The sequence below is a fragment of the Cydia pomonella genome, chromosome 9, assembly GCF_033807575.1.
Source record: "Cydia pomonella isolate Wapato2018A chromosome 9, ilCydPomo1, whole genome shotgun sequence".
Classification (NCBI taxonomy): domain Eukaryota; kingdom Metazoa; phylum Arthropoda; class Insecta; order Lepidoptera; family Tortricidae; genus Cydia; species Cydia pomonella.
Window position 1 is genome coordinate 11,028,739 of NC_084711.1, and position 18,580 is coordinate 11,047,318.

An 18,580-nucleotide genomic window follows, 5' to 3' on the forward strand; every position below is an offset into this window, starting at 1 on the left:
AAACGTATACCAGCCTACACATTAAGATTTTCACTATAATCATTATTAGTTACATTAAAATCCTAACTTTTACGACAGCAACCGACTCACTCGATAACTTCTGAATTCATCTAAAATAATTACATTAAACTAATATAATCGTAACGAGAACCTACTTAAAAATTAGTTTAAAAAAGGATTATTAACAATATTAATAAACTGCCATACATTCATACATTTCTATGCGCGTAAACACAACGTAACCATAGAGACTTGTTCCTAAAAAGTTTCACAGTTACATATCTCTACATTGTGGTTTCGCCGTAAGCTGTGAGAAACTTTACCTTCTTCCAGTCGTGTAGTAAGTAGGCGACGAGCGGCGGTAAACATCATCATAAAGAAGCCTCGGAAGAAGGCTGCAGGAGCTCTCCTGTATAGGGTTATTAATATTAAAACATGTTGCGGGCCGAGTAAATGACGGCAATGAAGAACATGGCATCGCGACGCAGTTCAATGGCTTCTGCTCGTAGGCTACTGCTGGGTCCCTAGCAGAGATAATTTGTTTACTACTAGTATGTCGGTCCACTTGTGTAAAGTCAATGTATTGTGATGATGATTGCGTAAGATTATAGTGCATTTGACCTTTTACCACTTTCACGATAACGGCTATAAGTTCAGTAACACTTCATTATGAAATACATATTTATTTTATATTATGATATGAGTTGAGTTTAAATATAGGTATAAAAAATATATTTTCATCACACTTGCTCGAAAAAGTTCTTATTTCATGCAGGTGTACTGAAGGACAAAGGCCTATTTTGTTCCCGCGGGAGTTATGGATTGTGAAAAAAAAGCTAAACTCTTAGTTTTAGCTTTTTTTATTTTATTATGTCATTTATTCATACAAACCAAGTAGCATAAATGAGTTTTACTTTTAAAATACTGCCGTTTATAATTTAATATTTTTGTTTATGTTTAAAATTAAATAATTTGATTAATTTAACAGCTGTTTAAAATATTTTTACATAATTTTCAATTGTGGCTGAATGCCGAATAGGTCCGTGCCCTCGATGCTAACCTGTCAAGAAATTACAAAATGGCAGACGAATGTTTGATGTGTCACCGTATTTAAGAATTATTTCGTTTAAAATTTAGTTCTTTCTTCGCAAGTGTGACTGATGAAAAACATTGTGTGTAACTCTGGGGGTAAGAATATTGCCTGCGGCTGTCGGGAACCCTCGACCACCCTCGTATCCAAAATTTCACTTACCCCCCCCCTCGTTGCACAATGTACTATAATACATCGTATCGTAGATTTACCGCAAGATTCATATATGCAGTGTATATTAATATAGCAATCATTCGTATTCGTGGGGGTTACAGTTCAAACCTAGCAATTTCTTTTTGTAGAGGTCGCAGGTCTAACCTAACCTAACTTTACTGGCAACACAACACAAGTTTTATTGAGCTTACTGTGGGATGAGTGTGGGACTTGGTCAATTTGTGTAATAATTGAATTACTATAATATTGATGTATAAATTACTATTATTTTATTATATTCACATTTAAATTAAATATGCCGTGCAAACAATGACAAGTCACGCGGTGGTCGACTTGGCCAGAAACGATATGAACGATGCACTGTGGTTGCTATTACCCGATAGCTGTCCGATGAAAACTGCCGACGGTTTAAATCTGATGGGAAAATCGTGCATTATTAATGTTGTGATTTTTCCGGGTATACAATGCTTAATAACTAGGTGACGTTATGCGCCACTGACATCGTAAGATATGCCGGTGACAGGTCCCCAAAGGCCATGTGACGTTCTGGGCGCCTGCAACCCTCGCGACCCTTTTTAATTATTCATCCGGCCCAACCAGATCGTGATTGTGTAGATCCCTGACGACACACGTGCCTGGATTTACGAATAAATCAATACGGCGTAACGAAATTAGCTAGGACCTTTACAAATTATTAAAATAGCATGCTTTATTTTTAGAAGTTGCGACCACGATTTTAGGGGTAACAGTCTACTAGTCAGTTAACCTGCACATTACGAGAATGGAATCTAATTCCTAATAGTCAACAACTCGCAAATGGGCATCATATACACGTAGAAAAACGAAAGTCCATTTGTTTCCGAAGGTAACTAGAGCCGAATTTCTGGTTGTCTTATAGTTAGGCCAAAATATTCTCTACAGATTTAGGCCTGTCCCAAGCCCAACATTTTTGTCATATGTTTTAACAATGTCCTTAACTTTGGAAACAAAGTCAAATTAGTACCTAGCTAATACATCTGTGTATGACCTCCATGCACCAGATCTTTATAGATCTCCTTTCTTAATACCTATATACCTACTAATCGATACCAAAATTTCTTAGTACAGTCAGCGTCAAATACTTTGTAGCAACCAAAGTAGTCAAATAGTTCGGTACACCATATATTTAGTATGGTGTACCGAACTATTTGGCCACTTTGACTGCTACAAAGTATTTGACGCTGACTGTACCTACCTGAGATACTTACGAGCTGTACTTGTTATATTTCAATTAGATATTTTTACCTCGCGAACATTAAATGTCAACCCTCAAGATGGTTTAATATCGACCAAGGTGAAACATGTTCGAGTAGTTACAAAGTTGACTTACAACTTTATGATATTAAGGCTATAAAATTAGCCCGTGATAATAATAACCTATATCTTTCTGTACATATTGAACTAAAACATTAAAATTTCACATTTCCTTATCTTTAAAGTTCCTGGTAAAGTAGTAATGAAATCCGTCGGAAAACCGCTTACTCGAGGTGTTTCTAAACTTTTACGACTTCTTTAGCGCGAAGCGATTAGGCGCCATTCATTTATTACGTAAGATGATTTAGGGGGTCGAACATGTCCTATTTTTTCTTACAAGGGGATGGGAGGGTGTTTCATAGTTCTTGCGTAAGGGCTCGTGCACATATCACGCGAGATATTTTCGGCTACTTTCCCCCCCTCTCCCCCGAGTTATATTTGGCGAGGTTCTTGGCTACCCCAACTTGACAAAAGCTTGACTTCACGTTTAATTTTTTTCCTTATTATTTGTTTTTATTTTTTTCTGCACCAACATACACAAATGTCTCTGTTTGACCCAATGGTTGACTGGTAGAGAATGCCTTTTGGCATTAAGTTCGCCATTTGTACATTTTTCTTTGTGTGCAATAAAGTTTAAATAAAAAAATAAATAAAATATATATATATATATATATATACATATTTATAAATACTTAAATACGAGGAGGGATAAAAAAGTAGTGGAAATGAGATAGAATATAATGCCTATTGATCATTTAACAACTTATTTTTCTACATAGTCTCTGAGTCTCTCTATACACCGAGTCCAGCGCTTTTCCAAGGCTTCAATCCCTTTAAAAAAAAGTTTTGTCTTGGTCCTGCAAAAAGCTCTCCACGGCATCCATCACCTCGTTATCGTCTTCGTACCTTTTCCCCCTTAAGTATTCTTTCAATTTGGGGAACAGATAAAAATCGCTAGGCGCCAGATCTGGTGAATAAGGGGGGTGGTCAACCAATTCGAAGCCAGCTTGCTGAATAGCAGCCATCGCAACTGCCAACCTGTGCGCGGGTGCGTTGTCGTGATGAAACAACACGCCCCTTCGAAGTTTCCCTCTCCTTTTCTCTTTGATGGCATTCCTCAACTTGGGAATTAAAGCTGCATAATATTGGCCTGTAATAGTGGTTCCACGCTCCAGGTAATCAATCAACAATATCCCTCGAGTCCCAAAATATTGAGGCCATAACCTTGCCAGCCGATGTCACGGCACGAAACTTCTTCGGGGTCGGTGATGATGGCCGTTTCCATTGCGAAGATTGCTGTTTTGTCTCGGGATCAAAATGATGGACCCATGTTTCGTCCATTGTTACGAAACGAGACAAAATGTTTTCAGAATCTTCTTGAAACCTGTCCAACAATGTCTTCGAAATGTCAAATCGATTTTGTTTCTGACTGTCGGTTAACATTCTCGGCACCCATCGATGGAGACTTCTCTCATATTCAAAGATTGTTTCAATATGGATTGAATACTTCCATATGAAATGCCCGTTTCTTGAATTAAGTAACGGATGGTAATTCTTCGATCGCTCAATACAATTTTCTCGACTTTCGCAGCATTTTCTTGGGTGACTGACGTCGATGGACGGCCGCAACGATGTTCGTCTTCCGTGCTCGTTCTCCCTACTCTAAATTGAGAAGCCCACCTTGCGATTGTCGAATACGGCGGAGCAGACTCTCCTAATGTTGCCTCCAAATCGCAGTGAATCTCTTGCGTGAAACTTTTTTAAACAGAGGTGTTTAATATCGGCTCGCACTTCGTTTTTCTCCATTTTCCAAACAAATGACTACATTCAGTAAAAAAAACAAAAGAGAATCGAAGATTTTTTTCTTTATTAATATTACAAATATCTGAGCTATGCCTGCCAGTATTTTTTTTTTCTTACCAAGAAGTATATATGTCGTTCTCACTACTTTTTGATCCCTCCTCGTACAGTCAGCGTCAAAACAAAGTATTTGTAGCAGTCAAAGTGGCCAAATAGTTCGGTACACCATACTAAATATATGGTGTACCGAACTATTTGGCTACTTTGGTTGCTACAAAGTATTTGACGCTGACTGTACATAGAAAACACCCATGAGTGACTCGGGAACAAATAGGTGTTCTTAATATAAGTTTTTTTTTAAATATAAACACTAAAACAAACCGAACGTGTATTCATGTTTTCCTTTAGATTCTTACGTAATGTAGGGGGAAGGAGGTCGGCCTATTCTTATTTTTTCTTACATAGAGAAGGGAGAGGGTCAAAAACTGGCAAAAAAAGTCTTACGTAATAAATGAATGTTGCTATCCATACCAAAGGCGCGTAAATACGTTATCGACTATAAATTATATGTACACGCCTTTTGAACAGTCAACTTCGCCCTGTATTTCGCTTTTCCCGCGCGTTCGCAGTTCATACCGTTCAAAAACAACTGTAATTAATTAGCTTCAGTTAGTTAATAACTCCAACATATTGTGCAGCGTTGTTCCTATAGGATTTAAGCTGTCGTGATCCATCGAAACACGCAATGACGTTACTTTAGTAACAACCACCCCTAACAACAACATGAAAATATGGTAAAGAAAAATAGATTGTCCATTTCTTATGCTCTGAAAATGGGTCATTTTTGTTCTATCAAGTAATACTTTTCAGCGCTAGAGCATTTTACTACTTTTACTCAACAAGTACTTTTTTTACGATGAGAAATTAAAAGTCAAAACTTTAATTGGATTTATTTTACAATTTGCATTCTGATAAAGTCCTTATTCCATAAATAACGAAACTTTTACCTAAATTGTTAATAAAATGTCCCTCAAGAAATACTATAAGTCCTTATACTTAGCCATGTTTTATTTAAATACGCATGCAGGGAGAAGTGGCATGAAAGAGCCAGTTTTCTTTACGGAGGAAAAAATACTACATGTAATGAAAAAGAAGTATTTTTTTATTTAAAAAATTATTCTTTATTTATTTGAGTACGTAATTTCGTACAAAAAAATCTTAAATAATATATAAAAATCAACGAAATATGCATTTCAAAAAAATGTGTTATTCGGCTCTTTCATCACAGCTTGGTATTGAAAGAGCTGCCATAAGTTTTGAAAGAGCCGGTTAGTATAACAACGCGTAATTATGAAAATTATCAAAAAAATATTACTGCGACATAAAAAAACTTAAATACAATTCTAGCAATATTTTTTATGTAATTGCTAACATTTCTTAACAAAAAAAAACAATTCTATCAGTCATTTTAAATACTCGTTTTTAACGCTTTCTTAATCTTAACATATTAATCAGTCAGAGGTACATATACGTTCTACAGAACTTAACATATTATAGGCGGTTTTTAGGGTTCCGTAGCCAAATGGCAAAAAACGGAACCCTTATAGATTCGTCATGTCCGTCTGTCTGTCCGATTCTGTCACAGCCACTTTTTTCCGAAACTAAAAAAGCTGTACTGTTCAAACTTGGTAAGTGGATGTATTCTATGAACCGCATTATGATGTTTACACAAAAATAGAAAAAAAACAATAAATTTTGGGGGTTCCCCATACTTAGAACTGAAACTCAAAAAATCTTTTTTCATCAAACCCATACGTGTGGGGTATCTATGGATAGGTCTTCAAAAATGATATTGAGGTTTCTAATATCATTTTTTTCTAAAATGAATAGGTTGCGCGAGAGACACTTCCAAAGTGGTAAAATGTGTGTCCCCCCCCCCCGTAACTTCTAAAATAACAGAATGAAAAATCTAAAAAAAATATATGACATACATTGCCATGTAAACTTCCACCGAAAATTGGTTTGAACGAGATCTAGTAAGTAGTTTTTTTTTAATACGTCATGAAATTAAAAAAAATTTTTTTTTTTTCATCATACCCATACGTGTGGGGTATCTATGGATAGGTCTTCAAAAATGATATTAAGGTGTCTAATATCATTTTTTTCTAAACTGAATAGTTTGCGCGAGAGAACCTTCCAAAGTGAAAAAAAGTGTGTCCCCCCCCCCTGTAACTTCTAAAATAACAGAATGAAAAATCTAAAAAAAATATATGATATACATTACCATGCAAACTTCCACCGAAAATTGGTTTGAACGAGATCTAGTAAGTAGTTTTTTTTTAATACGTCATGAAATTAAAAAAAAAAATTTTTTTTCATCATACCCATACGTGTGGGGTATCTATGGATAGGTCTTCAAAAATGATATTAAGGTGTCTAATATCATTTTTTTCTAAACTGAATAGTTTGCGCGAGAGAACCTTCCAAAGTGAAAAAAAGTGTGTCCCCCCCCCCCCTGTAACTTCTAAAATAACAGAATGCAAAATCTAAAAAAAATATATGATATACATTACCATGCAAACTTCCACCGAAAATTGGTTTGAACGAGATCTAGTGAGTAGTTTTTTTTTAATACGTCATAAAATTAAAAAAAAAATTTTTTCATCAAACATATACGTGTGGGGTATCTATGGATAGGTCTTCAAAAATGATATTTAGGTTCCTAATATCATTTTTTTCTAAACTGAATAGTTTGCGCGAGAGACACTTCCAAAGTGGTAAAATGTGTGTCCAAAGTGGTAAAATTTTGAACAAGATCTAATAAGAAGATTTTTTTTTAATACGTCTTAAATTGTACGGAACCCTTCATGCGCGAGTCCGACTCGCACTTGGCCGCTTTTTTATTAATAACAGTCTCTAAATAAAAACAAATCTTCTATCAAAACCAACATCATTAAATCTCCAAGAACTTCAAAAATAATATTGCTATCTTTGAGCCTAAATATCTATCTATTCATTAAATATAATTATCAGACTGTTAGGAACATCAAATGTATGTTTTTTTAAGCTTAAAAACATTTCTTACAAAAAAAAAATCAATTGCCCCTTAATGCCACAAGACTCATGAGCCCAACCAAAACAAATTTTGCATTGAAACCAATCTTGATCACTGTTTCCATATGGCTTGCTACAAACTGTGCAATCATCACTGTTTGTGTTTGTTTTGGAGTTTACATTGTACGTATATTAGTATTATTTTATATTATTTACAAAAAACTATTTCAAGGTTATGAAGGAGCCAGTTATGAAAGAGCCGGCTTTTTCAATGCCCACTGACCCGGCTCTTTCACGACTTGTTCCAAAAATATATATAACCTTCAAAATAACAACAATATCAGACCTTTAGCAGATAAGTTTTTATGCAACTGCAAAGCCAAATATATGCACCAACTGAGTCTATAACCCATTTGCCTATAATTGTTAACAAAAAAATACCAAAAAACAACTAAAATGAAACAAAAAACTTACTTTTGAGTGCCTAAAACTTCGACTCGATGCACCGATGGCGGTTGGTTTCGGCGAACTGTCAAATGTTTGTGGGTGACGGGAAATCAGTGTTGCCACCTAAAAATAATATTGCCAACCAAATCTGTTCTAAAACTATCGAAATAATGCAAGTGGCTTGTTGCAAACTCTTTTTGAGATCAGCTGTCAAATATTTAAATTTATATTTTTCATGATTTTTACACATGTCACTCTAAAATAAATGGCTAAACGTTTCGTGCGTGTTTTCATTCGGGCTATATTTCATGTAATTTTCTACATCTGGCGACCGTTAATTAAAATGGAAATATTACGAAAAGAACGAGGTATAGCCAGGAGGCTTTTTACAACCGCGAAAAAAGAATTTCAAGCTAATTTAGAGTCAACAATTATCGACGAAATCACCGCGGCCTTCAACAAACTCCAGCTTCGAGCCGATTCCCTGTTCAACGTTGACCTACGTATAAAAGAACAGTGGCTAAAAACGGACGAGATGACTGAAGATGAAATTTATGAAGATTGCATGACCAGCGATAAGTATGTAAGCGACTGGGAGCGTATAAAAGTCATGTACGAAAACGTTTCTCGGAAGAACGAACGCATGAAGAGGTCTTGCAAGTCTAGCGGCAGCGATGTGTCGAATAACACACAAAAATCTCATCAATGTTGTGAGAAGTCGGCATGCAGTAGTGCTTGTCATTCAAGACGATTCCGTCTACCGAAATTTGAGTTACGGAAGTTTGACGGCAATACGAAAAATTGGATTGGTTTTTGGTGTCAATTTCAGAAAATCGACGACGACGAGACAATAGACGATGGAGATAAGTTTCAGTACCTTTACCAGTGCACTGTTCCAGATACTCCAGCGCGAGAGATCGTCGAGAGCTTTCCGCCGTCGGGAGATAACTACAAGAAGGCTGTTGAGCAATTGAAGTCCAGGTTTGCACGTGACGAAATGTTGATCGACATTTATGTGCGTGAACTGCTTAATCTTGTACTAGCACAAGCAAAAGGTAATACTTCTTATAAATTAGGCCACTTATACGATAAATTAAATACGCAATTGCAAGCATTAGAAAGCTTAGGTGTCACTATAGATAAATACGCTGCTTTACTTTTCCCTTTAGTTGAGTCCGCCTTGCCCGAATCTGTTTTACGAGCATGGCAGAGATCCCATGTACTGGAGGAGAAGGGCGACGATCATCTGAACCAGCTTATGCAGTTCCTGAAACGCGAAGTGGAGTCGGAGGAGCGGATCCAGCTCGCGCGCACCGGGATAGCATCGGGTGACAGTTTGCATAGCGTTTCTACTCAACCCACCGCGGCATGCTTGGTGTCAACGGAAGACGCAGGTAAGAAGATTTGTTGCGTTTGGTGTGAAAAGGCATCGCATAGCAGTTTCGAGTGCTACAAAGCTAACAAAATGTCGTATGAAGCTAGGAAGGATGTGCTAAATAAAAAAGGAGCGTGCCTTATTTGTTTAAAAACCGGACATAATGCGAAAAGATGCAAAAATTTCACAAAATGCCTTTTCTGCTCCAAACGTCATTCTGTATTGATGTGCCCTGACATTAAAACGTCAAGTCAAAATGAAACTGAAAAAACTTCGAATGTTGAAACGTCAAATTTAAATAATAACGTAACTCAATATAAGGCTAGTACTACACTGTTGCAAACGTTCATGGCGAATATTATGACCAATAAGAAATGTATACGGGTACGATGCTTTATTGATTCGGGTGCACAGAAGACTTATTTACGTCGCGATATAATAGAAAATTTAGACTTGAAACCTGTCGGCAAAGAAATCGTGTCAAATTGTCTTTTTGGCGGGATTGAAACTAAGAAGGAACTATTTCATACCTATGAGTTAAAGCTAGCAAGCTTGGATAAGAAATTTGAATGTACAATGACCGCGCGAGACAAGTCTACGCTCTGCGGGTATATTCCTCGTTTAAATGTAGACCATGACATGTTTAAAGAGTTACAGAAACATAATATTACGCTGAGCGACGTCGGCGATGCGGCAGCACCTGACATCGGGCTGTTGATCGGCGCAGACCACGCAGGCGTGTTGCTCACGGAGAGTTTCTTAAAACTGAACAATAACCTCGTGGCAATAAAAACTAAATTTGGATGGACGCTTCAAGGACCTGTTATGAACACATGCAGTGTCTTAATGAACGTAGTATTAGAAAATGAACATAAGTTGAAAGAAAGTAAGAAAGTAGTGCTCGCTAACAACACTGCAGATTATAGTACGTTTCTATCTACACTGACTTTCATCTTTAAGTACATTATAGACCTAATAGCCGGTCTTTCTTTTCTGCGGTCCGGAGGGAAGGTTGGGATAATTTTGTTCATGTGTGCAGTTTACCGAGCCGTGCATATCGAATTGACCAAACCACTAATGACAGAAGCTTTTCTCATAGCCTTACGAAGATTTATCCCGAGACGTGGAAGAGTTGACACAAAATACACGGATAATTCTAACTTCCACGAAGCTGATAATCTTCTGATGACTCTGAACGTGAGGAACATTAAGAGGAAGTTTAGTTCTCCTGCAGCGCCATGGCGGGAAGATTGGTGGGAGCGTCTCATACGCTCTTTGAAGGACCTCATGAAACGAAACTTACCTTGCCAGTTCCACAGTGATGAACAGGCTCACAGTAACGAGAACAAACAGTTGCTTATCCAGAAGGGCAAGGAGAGGGACTCTAATTTAAGGGTAGGTGACATAGTTTTAATAAAGATGGACACAAAGCGTACTATGTGGCTTTTAGGGAGGATTGTAGAAACTTTCTCCGGTACAGACGGTTGCGTAAGAGTGGCTAAGATGCGCACAACAGATGGAGAGTTCACACGAGCAGTGCAACGCCTGTACCCACGCGAAGTACAGGCTGGCGACATATAGAGAAGAGTTTTGGGCCTCTTGCCCAAGGTGGGAGGATGTTGCAAACTCTTTTTGAGATCAGCTGTCAAATATTTAAATTTATATTTTTCATGATTTTTACACATGTCACTCTAAAATAAATGCCTAAACGTTTCGTGCGTGTTTTCATTCGGGCTATATTTCATGTAATTTTCTACATGGCTCTTACAAAACCTGGCTCTTTCATGCCACTTCTCCCTACATATTTTACTTTCCTCATATTCGAAATGAAAAGTACAGGGTTTAACTCGGGTGAAATGGTGCCTATTTCAGTCTTGGACTATTGGTAATAAAATAGCCATGTTTTATTTAAATACGCATGTACATATTTTACTTTCCTCATATTCGAAATGAAAAGTACAGGGTTAAATATTTCTATAGTAGATTGTTAACCAATCCATTGGTTAACAATAACTATAGAAATACTTTTTAGCCTAAAACACGTACACGATACACATACGCCTGTGGATCCTGAGTTAGGATTTCCTGTGTCACAATAAGATTTAATTCCTAACTTAAAGTGTTAAATGTATGAAATCTATGGCATCATATTTTGTTGTTTTGAACGCTTTTGAACCTACCTATCAAACCGCTTCCGACTATTTAACACTGACAACCCCATTAAAAATGTCAATGTTCATGGCATTTGTTGTCCTGCTGGAGTCCTGGGCCGGGCAACTGACACGGATAACACAGGATCGATTATTTTCTATTTTTACTCATTCGTGCCGTGCACCTCTGCAGTAGCCCGAACGGAATGAGTTTTCGTTAAACTAACAAAGGACGCCCGGGGGTCATCAACTCATCATTGAGCCCTGAAAGGATTTTTATGTTTTCAGTAATCCACCGGCGATTTTTTTTAATGGTACACAGTTTATACAATCATTTTGCTGTTAGGCCTTTTTAACTGACTTCGAAAAAGGAGGAGGTTCTCAATTCGTTAGAATCTTTTTTTTTTTCAATAATCGAACCTGCCGAAGTTATAAGTTATAACAATTGCTTTGATAATATATTCAAGCACAACAAAAGAATATGAACTTGAAATTAATAAGACTGTTAATGATATCATTACTTGGATGGCTAACAATGAATTAAGCATAAATTTGTCTCACTTTGTTCAATTTCATACGAGCCGTAGACCAGGTTTGGCAATTAACATATCGCATAAAGCAGACGCAATTACACAGTCAGAGACGACTAAATTTCTTGGACTCATACTTGACAGTAATTGTAATTGACAATGTCATATAACCGAACTATGCTCCAAACTTTCAAAGTTTGTCTTTCCAATACGTAGCCTGATTGATACATAATGCATCGGAAAAAGCGGGTTATCATATTTTGGTTACGTTCAGTCTAGCATCACGTACGGTATAATTTTTTTGGGAAATTCTACCGACTGGTTAAAAGTTTTTAAGATGCAGAAACGATGTGTAAGAGCGCTCTGTGGGCCATCTCAAAGAGACTCCTGTGAGCCTCTTTTTCATAAATATATAAGATTTTACCACTACCTTGTTTATATATCAAAGAAATTGCTATGTTTGTAAAAAATAACCTTAATTTATATCAAAGGAACGATAGATTCCACCGTAACATGAGAAACGTGTACAAACTCGTAAATACGCATCAAACAAAATCGACATTTTTCAAACATACATAGCATTTTTTCCATGGCAATCAAGATCTATAACAATATTCCGGATGTATTTAAGAATCTTGACAGTACTAGATTTAAAAAAGCACTTAATGAATCGCTATTGAGCAAAATGTTTTATTCTCCACTTGACTTTATAAATAACAATGGCAAATTATAAAATATTAATGTAATAATAAGATAAATAAAGGGATAATAATGAATTAACTTGACTTATACAGATGTCGCGTAATGACATTTATGTAATTGGGAACTTTATTGTATAAAATACTGTGTTATATGTTGTATGTAAATAACTTGACTGCATGTTGTGCATGATTTTCAATATTGTACACCATAAATGTGATAGACTGCGGACAAGGACTTATTACTATTACCATTAAGATCTTTTATATTTTTACCTGTGGTCTGACAATTAATAATTTATATTTCTATTTCAAAAAAAAACTTAATTCTGTTTATGCGAGTGGCATAGTGACCATGGTGTCCGTTTACTTTTCGAGCCATGAAATCTCATCTTGATTCCTCTTACGAATAAAGATATTTTTTCTAAAATTGTGCTACTTACTATTTTAAGGTGCCGTAGGTTCAGAGAACAGAGTTTTTGAAAAAACGTACCGCTTTTTTAGATCATAATACGGTTGGCAAAAATTTTATTAGTAATCTTGACGATTTTTTGACTTTCCCTCGAAAAATCACGAACTAAAACGCAGTTTCCAAATTTGTAGCAATTTATGCACAAAAGCTAAAAGTATGAAAATTGCTTCTAAAAATGCGTAATTTAATTTTTGAGGGAACTCATCGATAACTTTTTTTGTTAAAATTACTACAAATTCACAAACACACCCGTCTCGCTCACGCTCAGGAGAGTGAGAGAAGAACAGGAAACTACGGGGCCTTATGATTAAATAAGCAATAAATCTTCCGTGTAGTGCGGCTCCTTAGCTCGATTTAGTATGGAGGTATGGTCCCATCTGGCAGAAAGCTCGAAACTTGGCATGCATATAGCTTTTACGTTAATAAGAATAAATAGAAGTAGAAACACGCCGAAAAGTTCCGACTTTTATATACTCATTTTTAATTTTGATACATTTTCATGAAAACTATGGACATACACACACAAGTATTTTACTTTACTCGTATTTGAAATGAAAAGTGAAAACTCGGGTGAAAGGCATAATTTCAGGCTCGGACTAAAACTACCTCGGCAGAAATGAGTGCGTTTCATCCTTGGTTAATAATCTACTATATATTTGTATTTTCATTAACTTGGTTCTAATATTTTTCATAACAATCATACTGAGCAGCCGGGTGAATGGGTGAAAAAGGACCAAAAAAATTAACCAACATATTTTATGACTGAAGATACCTACATTAAGTAAAAGCTTACACAACGAAGGTTTTTCGAGGTGAGGAACAAATTAATGCTGTTACTCTGCATTTTCTAGTAACATAAAAACCTAAAGGGCTCTTAAAACGTAAAGCACCAAAAACCTCGGATTTGTCTCTCGAGTGACAAAGGGTTGACCTTTGTTAGTTGAATTTGTAGCCGCACAACTGTTCCGCTAACCTTGGTCCTTATTAAGAAACCCTAAAAGGCCTAAATCTCACCGGCCGCCCACGAGACCTAGGGTACTGCCGCGGCATGACGTTGTCGATGTAGAGCACTGTTACTATTAAGTATGCATTAAATTCTGGAGCGACGAATGCTTTACGTGGATTAATAACGATTGCTTGGGATTAGGGCGCTTGCAAGCAACGCTGAAGTATTGACGTGTCAGGACATGGATATTAATTACGCATATGATCACTTTTGGTTTAAATACCTACTTGCGTTGCCGTAAAACATTACGGTTCAGGTCACGTCCGTTCGCACACTACCGACTTTTTTTCGTTAAATAATTTGGGCTACAATTCATAATTAAAACATTTGGTTGAGTGAAAAAGTTGTCAGGGAACATCCGGACTGACTGTAATTATAATGCCTAATTGTATTCAAAACTGCGAGCGTTTTACGTAGGTAGGGACACTTTAAATTATTCTGGACTTTTTTGTTCAATATACTGACTTTTCATGTAGGTACTGCAATAACATTTTTCTGCTGGATGTTTTAGATAAATAAAAACTTTGGAAAGAAAACTTTATGGTGGAGGGGACTAATTTTTTGGATTTTTGAACCGATTTTTCTCAAAAGTATCTGAATAACACTGAATCAAATAAATCTTTAGAAACCTTAATGACCTATCGAATGAAGCGCCACCCGTTGATTTTAATTGATATTTTTTTGTTTTTAGTTACATACATGGTGTGCTCCCCTTAAGAACTCATGAGTAGATTTTATCGTAATCGGGGCAAAAGCTGGTACGAACGAAATAATCTTATGAAGTTGCACTACATAACAAACACAGTGAACCCGCCGTCAAACGGTTCAACACCTCGGTTTCATGTGAAACGGCTCATTTTACATCAAATACTATGTTCTTTTCTACCTTGTTTGTATAATTGAATATTAGCTCAGAGCCATAAATATTTACAGGCCGGACCTATGCGCAGCCCAAACCTCGTAAAACTTTTTACTCACAGTTCCGGCTGCCGCAAGGTAATTTCTTAACAAAAGTAAATCGTAAGCAATTCGTATTGACGAGAAATTTTGACTATGTAGTGCTCATATGTAGTTTTTTTTTTTGTTAATAACAAGGGTCGTGATTACATGTTTAGGGAATCCGGCAACTTGTCATCAGTAATGTGGGATGTGTTCTTATAGAATTGAGCTTTTATATGATTTTGTTTTTATTTTTGTGAGAGACAATTTTTAAACATACACATACTCTTACATCCCAAAAAACCTTCACCTTCAATCAATCACTCATGTGTACCATGCTAAAACAGGAAATCCAGCAACTAGGTTCTTTATTCGGGTATATGGCCTCGCCCGTACTACATGCATATCAGGCAATCAGCCGCCATTCAATTTCTGAACTTTCGAATTTCCTTAAATACGTATAGTAAGTCAGTCTGAAGGGACCTAGCAAATCATAATAAAAGCATTTTATTGAACAAACTTACGTGTGAAATATATTAAATATGCTCACATATGAAACGGGTCGGTTGTAAAATCTACATCCACCTGGCGTCAGATTACATTGTGGTTTGTACACGATCGATTCCTACACTCGTACTACAACGAGTTACATATATGTAATTTACTAACATGACCGAATAGGACAACTGCTCCTGACATCGTAAATTATAAATCAGAAAAACCGTGACGGGAATGTGACCGACTTCTCGAGTAATAAATAAGTAAGGGATACTGGGGTAGTATATAATTATGTATGTACTTGTATGTACAAACTGACTTATTTAAATTACCTACAATATTTTGCGATGTGAATATATGGGTCATATAGGTCATACTGAGCAACTTTTATTATGGGACGAACCCCGAAATCGCGAAAAAAGAAATTGGTTCTCCCATAGAACACGTCAACATCTGACTAGCCAAAATGTATGAAACCGCTTTTTTTGTGATTTCGGGATTGGTTCCATAGTAGAAGTTGCTCAGTATGACATTCATCTTGCAAAATATCGCCGGTAAATAAAAAACACGTATATTTGTAATTATTTTATTATTATTGGGCCAGGTAACCATTGTGGAAACCATGTCATAATCAAATTAATAAAGGTAGTGAGGGTTTCCTCTTCCTCCCGATCACTTTTTACAACGGATGTGTGTAATTTAGACTTCCCTGTAAAAGAAACCTTTTCGTGTGACTACGAATAACGTCAAAGAGACAATGGCAGTTGGAGAAATCGAAAAAATGCCGAAAATCGGTGAGACCAAAGCACATCGTCACCGCTGTCTTGGCCATCTCGAAAGGATGGGGGGGAAGATCGCGCTTTAAAGAGAGCATATTCGACCGACTCATCGTCGTCGTTCTGTAGGTCATCCTAAGTACCGGTGGGCGGATAGAGTGGAAGTAGATATCCGTGAGCTCGCCGCGTCTCAGAAAGCTGGCGTGGATAAGCGCAGGACCGGGTAAAATGGGGTGCTCTTTTGTAAGAGGTCTAGACTCATTTTGGGTCATGGCGCCAACCAAGTAAATACGAATAACGTCATGCGCGGAATAGTAGTTGACCATATTCGACCATACGATTCATAATGTTTTGTCATAGTTGTTATCTGTTTAGTTATTTGCCTATTACTAAGATAATAAAATAATAAAGCTGGTCTACTTCTTTTAAACAGTTGAATAGGATCAGAATGCATTTTGATTACAGCTCGAAGACTAAATTTAAAATTGAAATCAAACTGTAGAGGGGCGTGAATTCTGGTAGTCCTTGTAAGATATTAACAAAAGAAACCGCTCTAGTTGAAAAATCCAGAAAACCCAGTTTAAAAATATTACAATTTAAGCTGAGCTAATTTTATAAAAGTTGGCTTCTTTTTCACTTACATCCATCTTAAATAAATGTGTACAAAATTCTAGCGCATTAAATTAAAAAACAAAATCTTTTCAATAATGGACGTGGCTTATCACAAAAAGACGATGAGAAATACGAGTAGTATGCCTCCCTTGTCTCCAAATTGATGTTGTGATGTGACCGATAATCTTTGATTAACGTTGCAAAAACTAGATTGAAATCCCGTCGTCCGCGGGCAAACTGTTATTTTATCACGAGTATCGGAGCTCGGAGTAAATTAACAATAAACACTTTATAATAGCTCCTCACTTTTTCTCTCCTCGCTTTATTTACGTTCTCTTTTGTCAGTAAAAATACATGTACATGTTGGAGTATATTGATGAGCCTCGAAGGCAGTGTCCTGTGTCTACTTTGTTTTTCAGTTTCAGAGTTCTTTCACAGCGGAACTTCTCGCATCGTAGCTTTTTAGGTGGCTTGTTTAGAGCTCAAAGAAGCATACATTTTATATACCTAAACAACGCAGGGATGACATAGATTCTTAAACTTCACACAATATTTATCTTTCGACCTTTAAAAGGGTCTGTTGGCGGAAATAATTTACAATGCTTTCTTCTCGGAATAACTTAAATCGAAATCGGTAAAACTCTGATTAAAAGGAATGACTTTCTTTTATACATATATGTTAAAGAATTATCTAATTATTAATCGTAAAACCGCAATAATATTATTACAATAAAGGCGGTACAAGTGTTAAAGTAGCGAAATGTATATGAGAAATATAACGATTAAATAAAAGACCCTAAGGTTCATAAATATCGTCTGTCTACCGAACCCGCGTACGGCATTTAAGTGCCTATCGAGGTGAAGCGAGCTTTCGTCATGGTTCAGAAAAGTTTTAAAATAAGTGCGGGTGCGCCTTCTTCTACGTAGCTTCAGAAAACCTAATTTTTTTTGAAAATATCACGGAAAGTATAAAAAAAAATTGAATGCTCAAAAATGGCAAATCCATGTGTATGATCTGCATAATTATTGTGTTATATAAATGAGTTTAATCTGTGATACTTACTTATCTGAAAGAGTTCAATTATTTTAACTTTTGAAAATTACTATCACAATTTTATAATATTTATTTTATGAAAGTCCTTGCAATTTTTATGCATTAAAAGAAAATTCCTTTGTTACAGGATATTATTACATTTATTGTAACGTGCTAAATTCTGGTTTCGTTCTATTCGACTATAACAAAGGCTCGGTGAAATAATAGATTTTTCACCACACCAACTGGTAATGACACTCTTCACACTCTTGATTGTTCAAAAACGGATGAGAAAGTTCCATTTTATTCACTTGTGGGGAAAGTAATCAGATGCATAATTTGAGTTTTTTGTTATGTTAACTGGTAGAATTGACTTTTAAATGGTGGTTTTTAATGATACATTTTTTATTACGTTCATTTGGATTTGATTTGGTTTGATTATTTGGTATTTCATAGTTATTATTTTCCTCGCGTTGGTGTGCTGAAAATTTTTGTGTTTCACTCGGAGGCAAAGTTTGTTTAACCCTCGTGCGTTGAAACCCTCCCCCCCCCCAGAACTTTGCCCCTTGTAAAACAAATAGCTATTTCACCACACCTACTTGTAAAGCCTGTCTTTATTCTTCAAAAACTGAT

At 36.3% G+C, this 18,580-nt stretch overlaps 2 protein-coding genes across 2 annotated transcripts in view; both read left to right on the forward strand.

Moving 5' to 3' along the window:
- LOC133521351 (protein sidekick) overlaps positions 1-18,580 on the forward strand; it is a 72,481-nt gene that overhangs the window by 7,216 nt on the left and 46,685 nt on the right. The gene's annotated exons all lie outside the window — the stretch shown is intronic.
- On the forward strand, positions 8,059-12,618 carry LOC133521346 (uncharacterized). Its single transcript, XM_061856261.1, has 2 exons — positions 8,059-8,913; positions 9,028-12,618. The coding sequence occupies exons 1-2, from the start codon at positions 8,124-8,126 to the stop codon at positions 10,812-10,814; spliced, it is 2,577 nt and encodes an 858-aa protein (XP_061712245.1). The 5' UTR covers positions 8,059-8,123; the 3' UTR covers positions 10,815-12,618.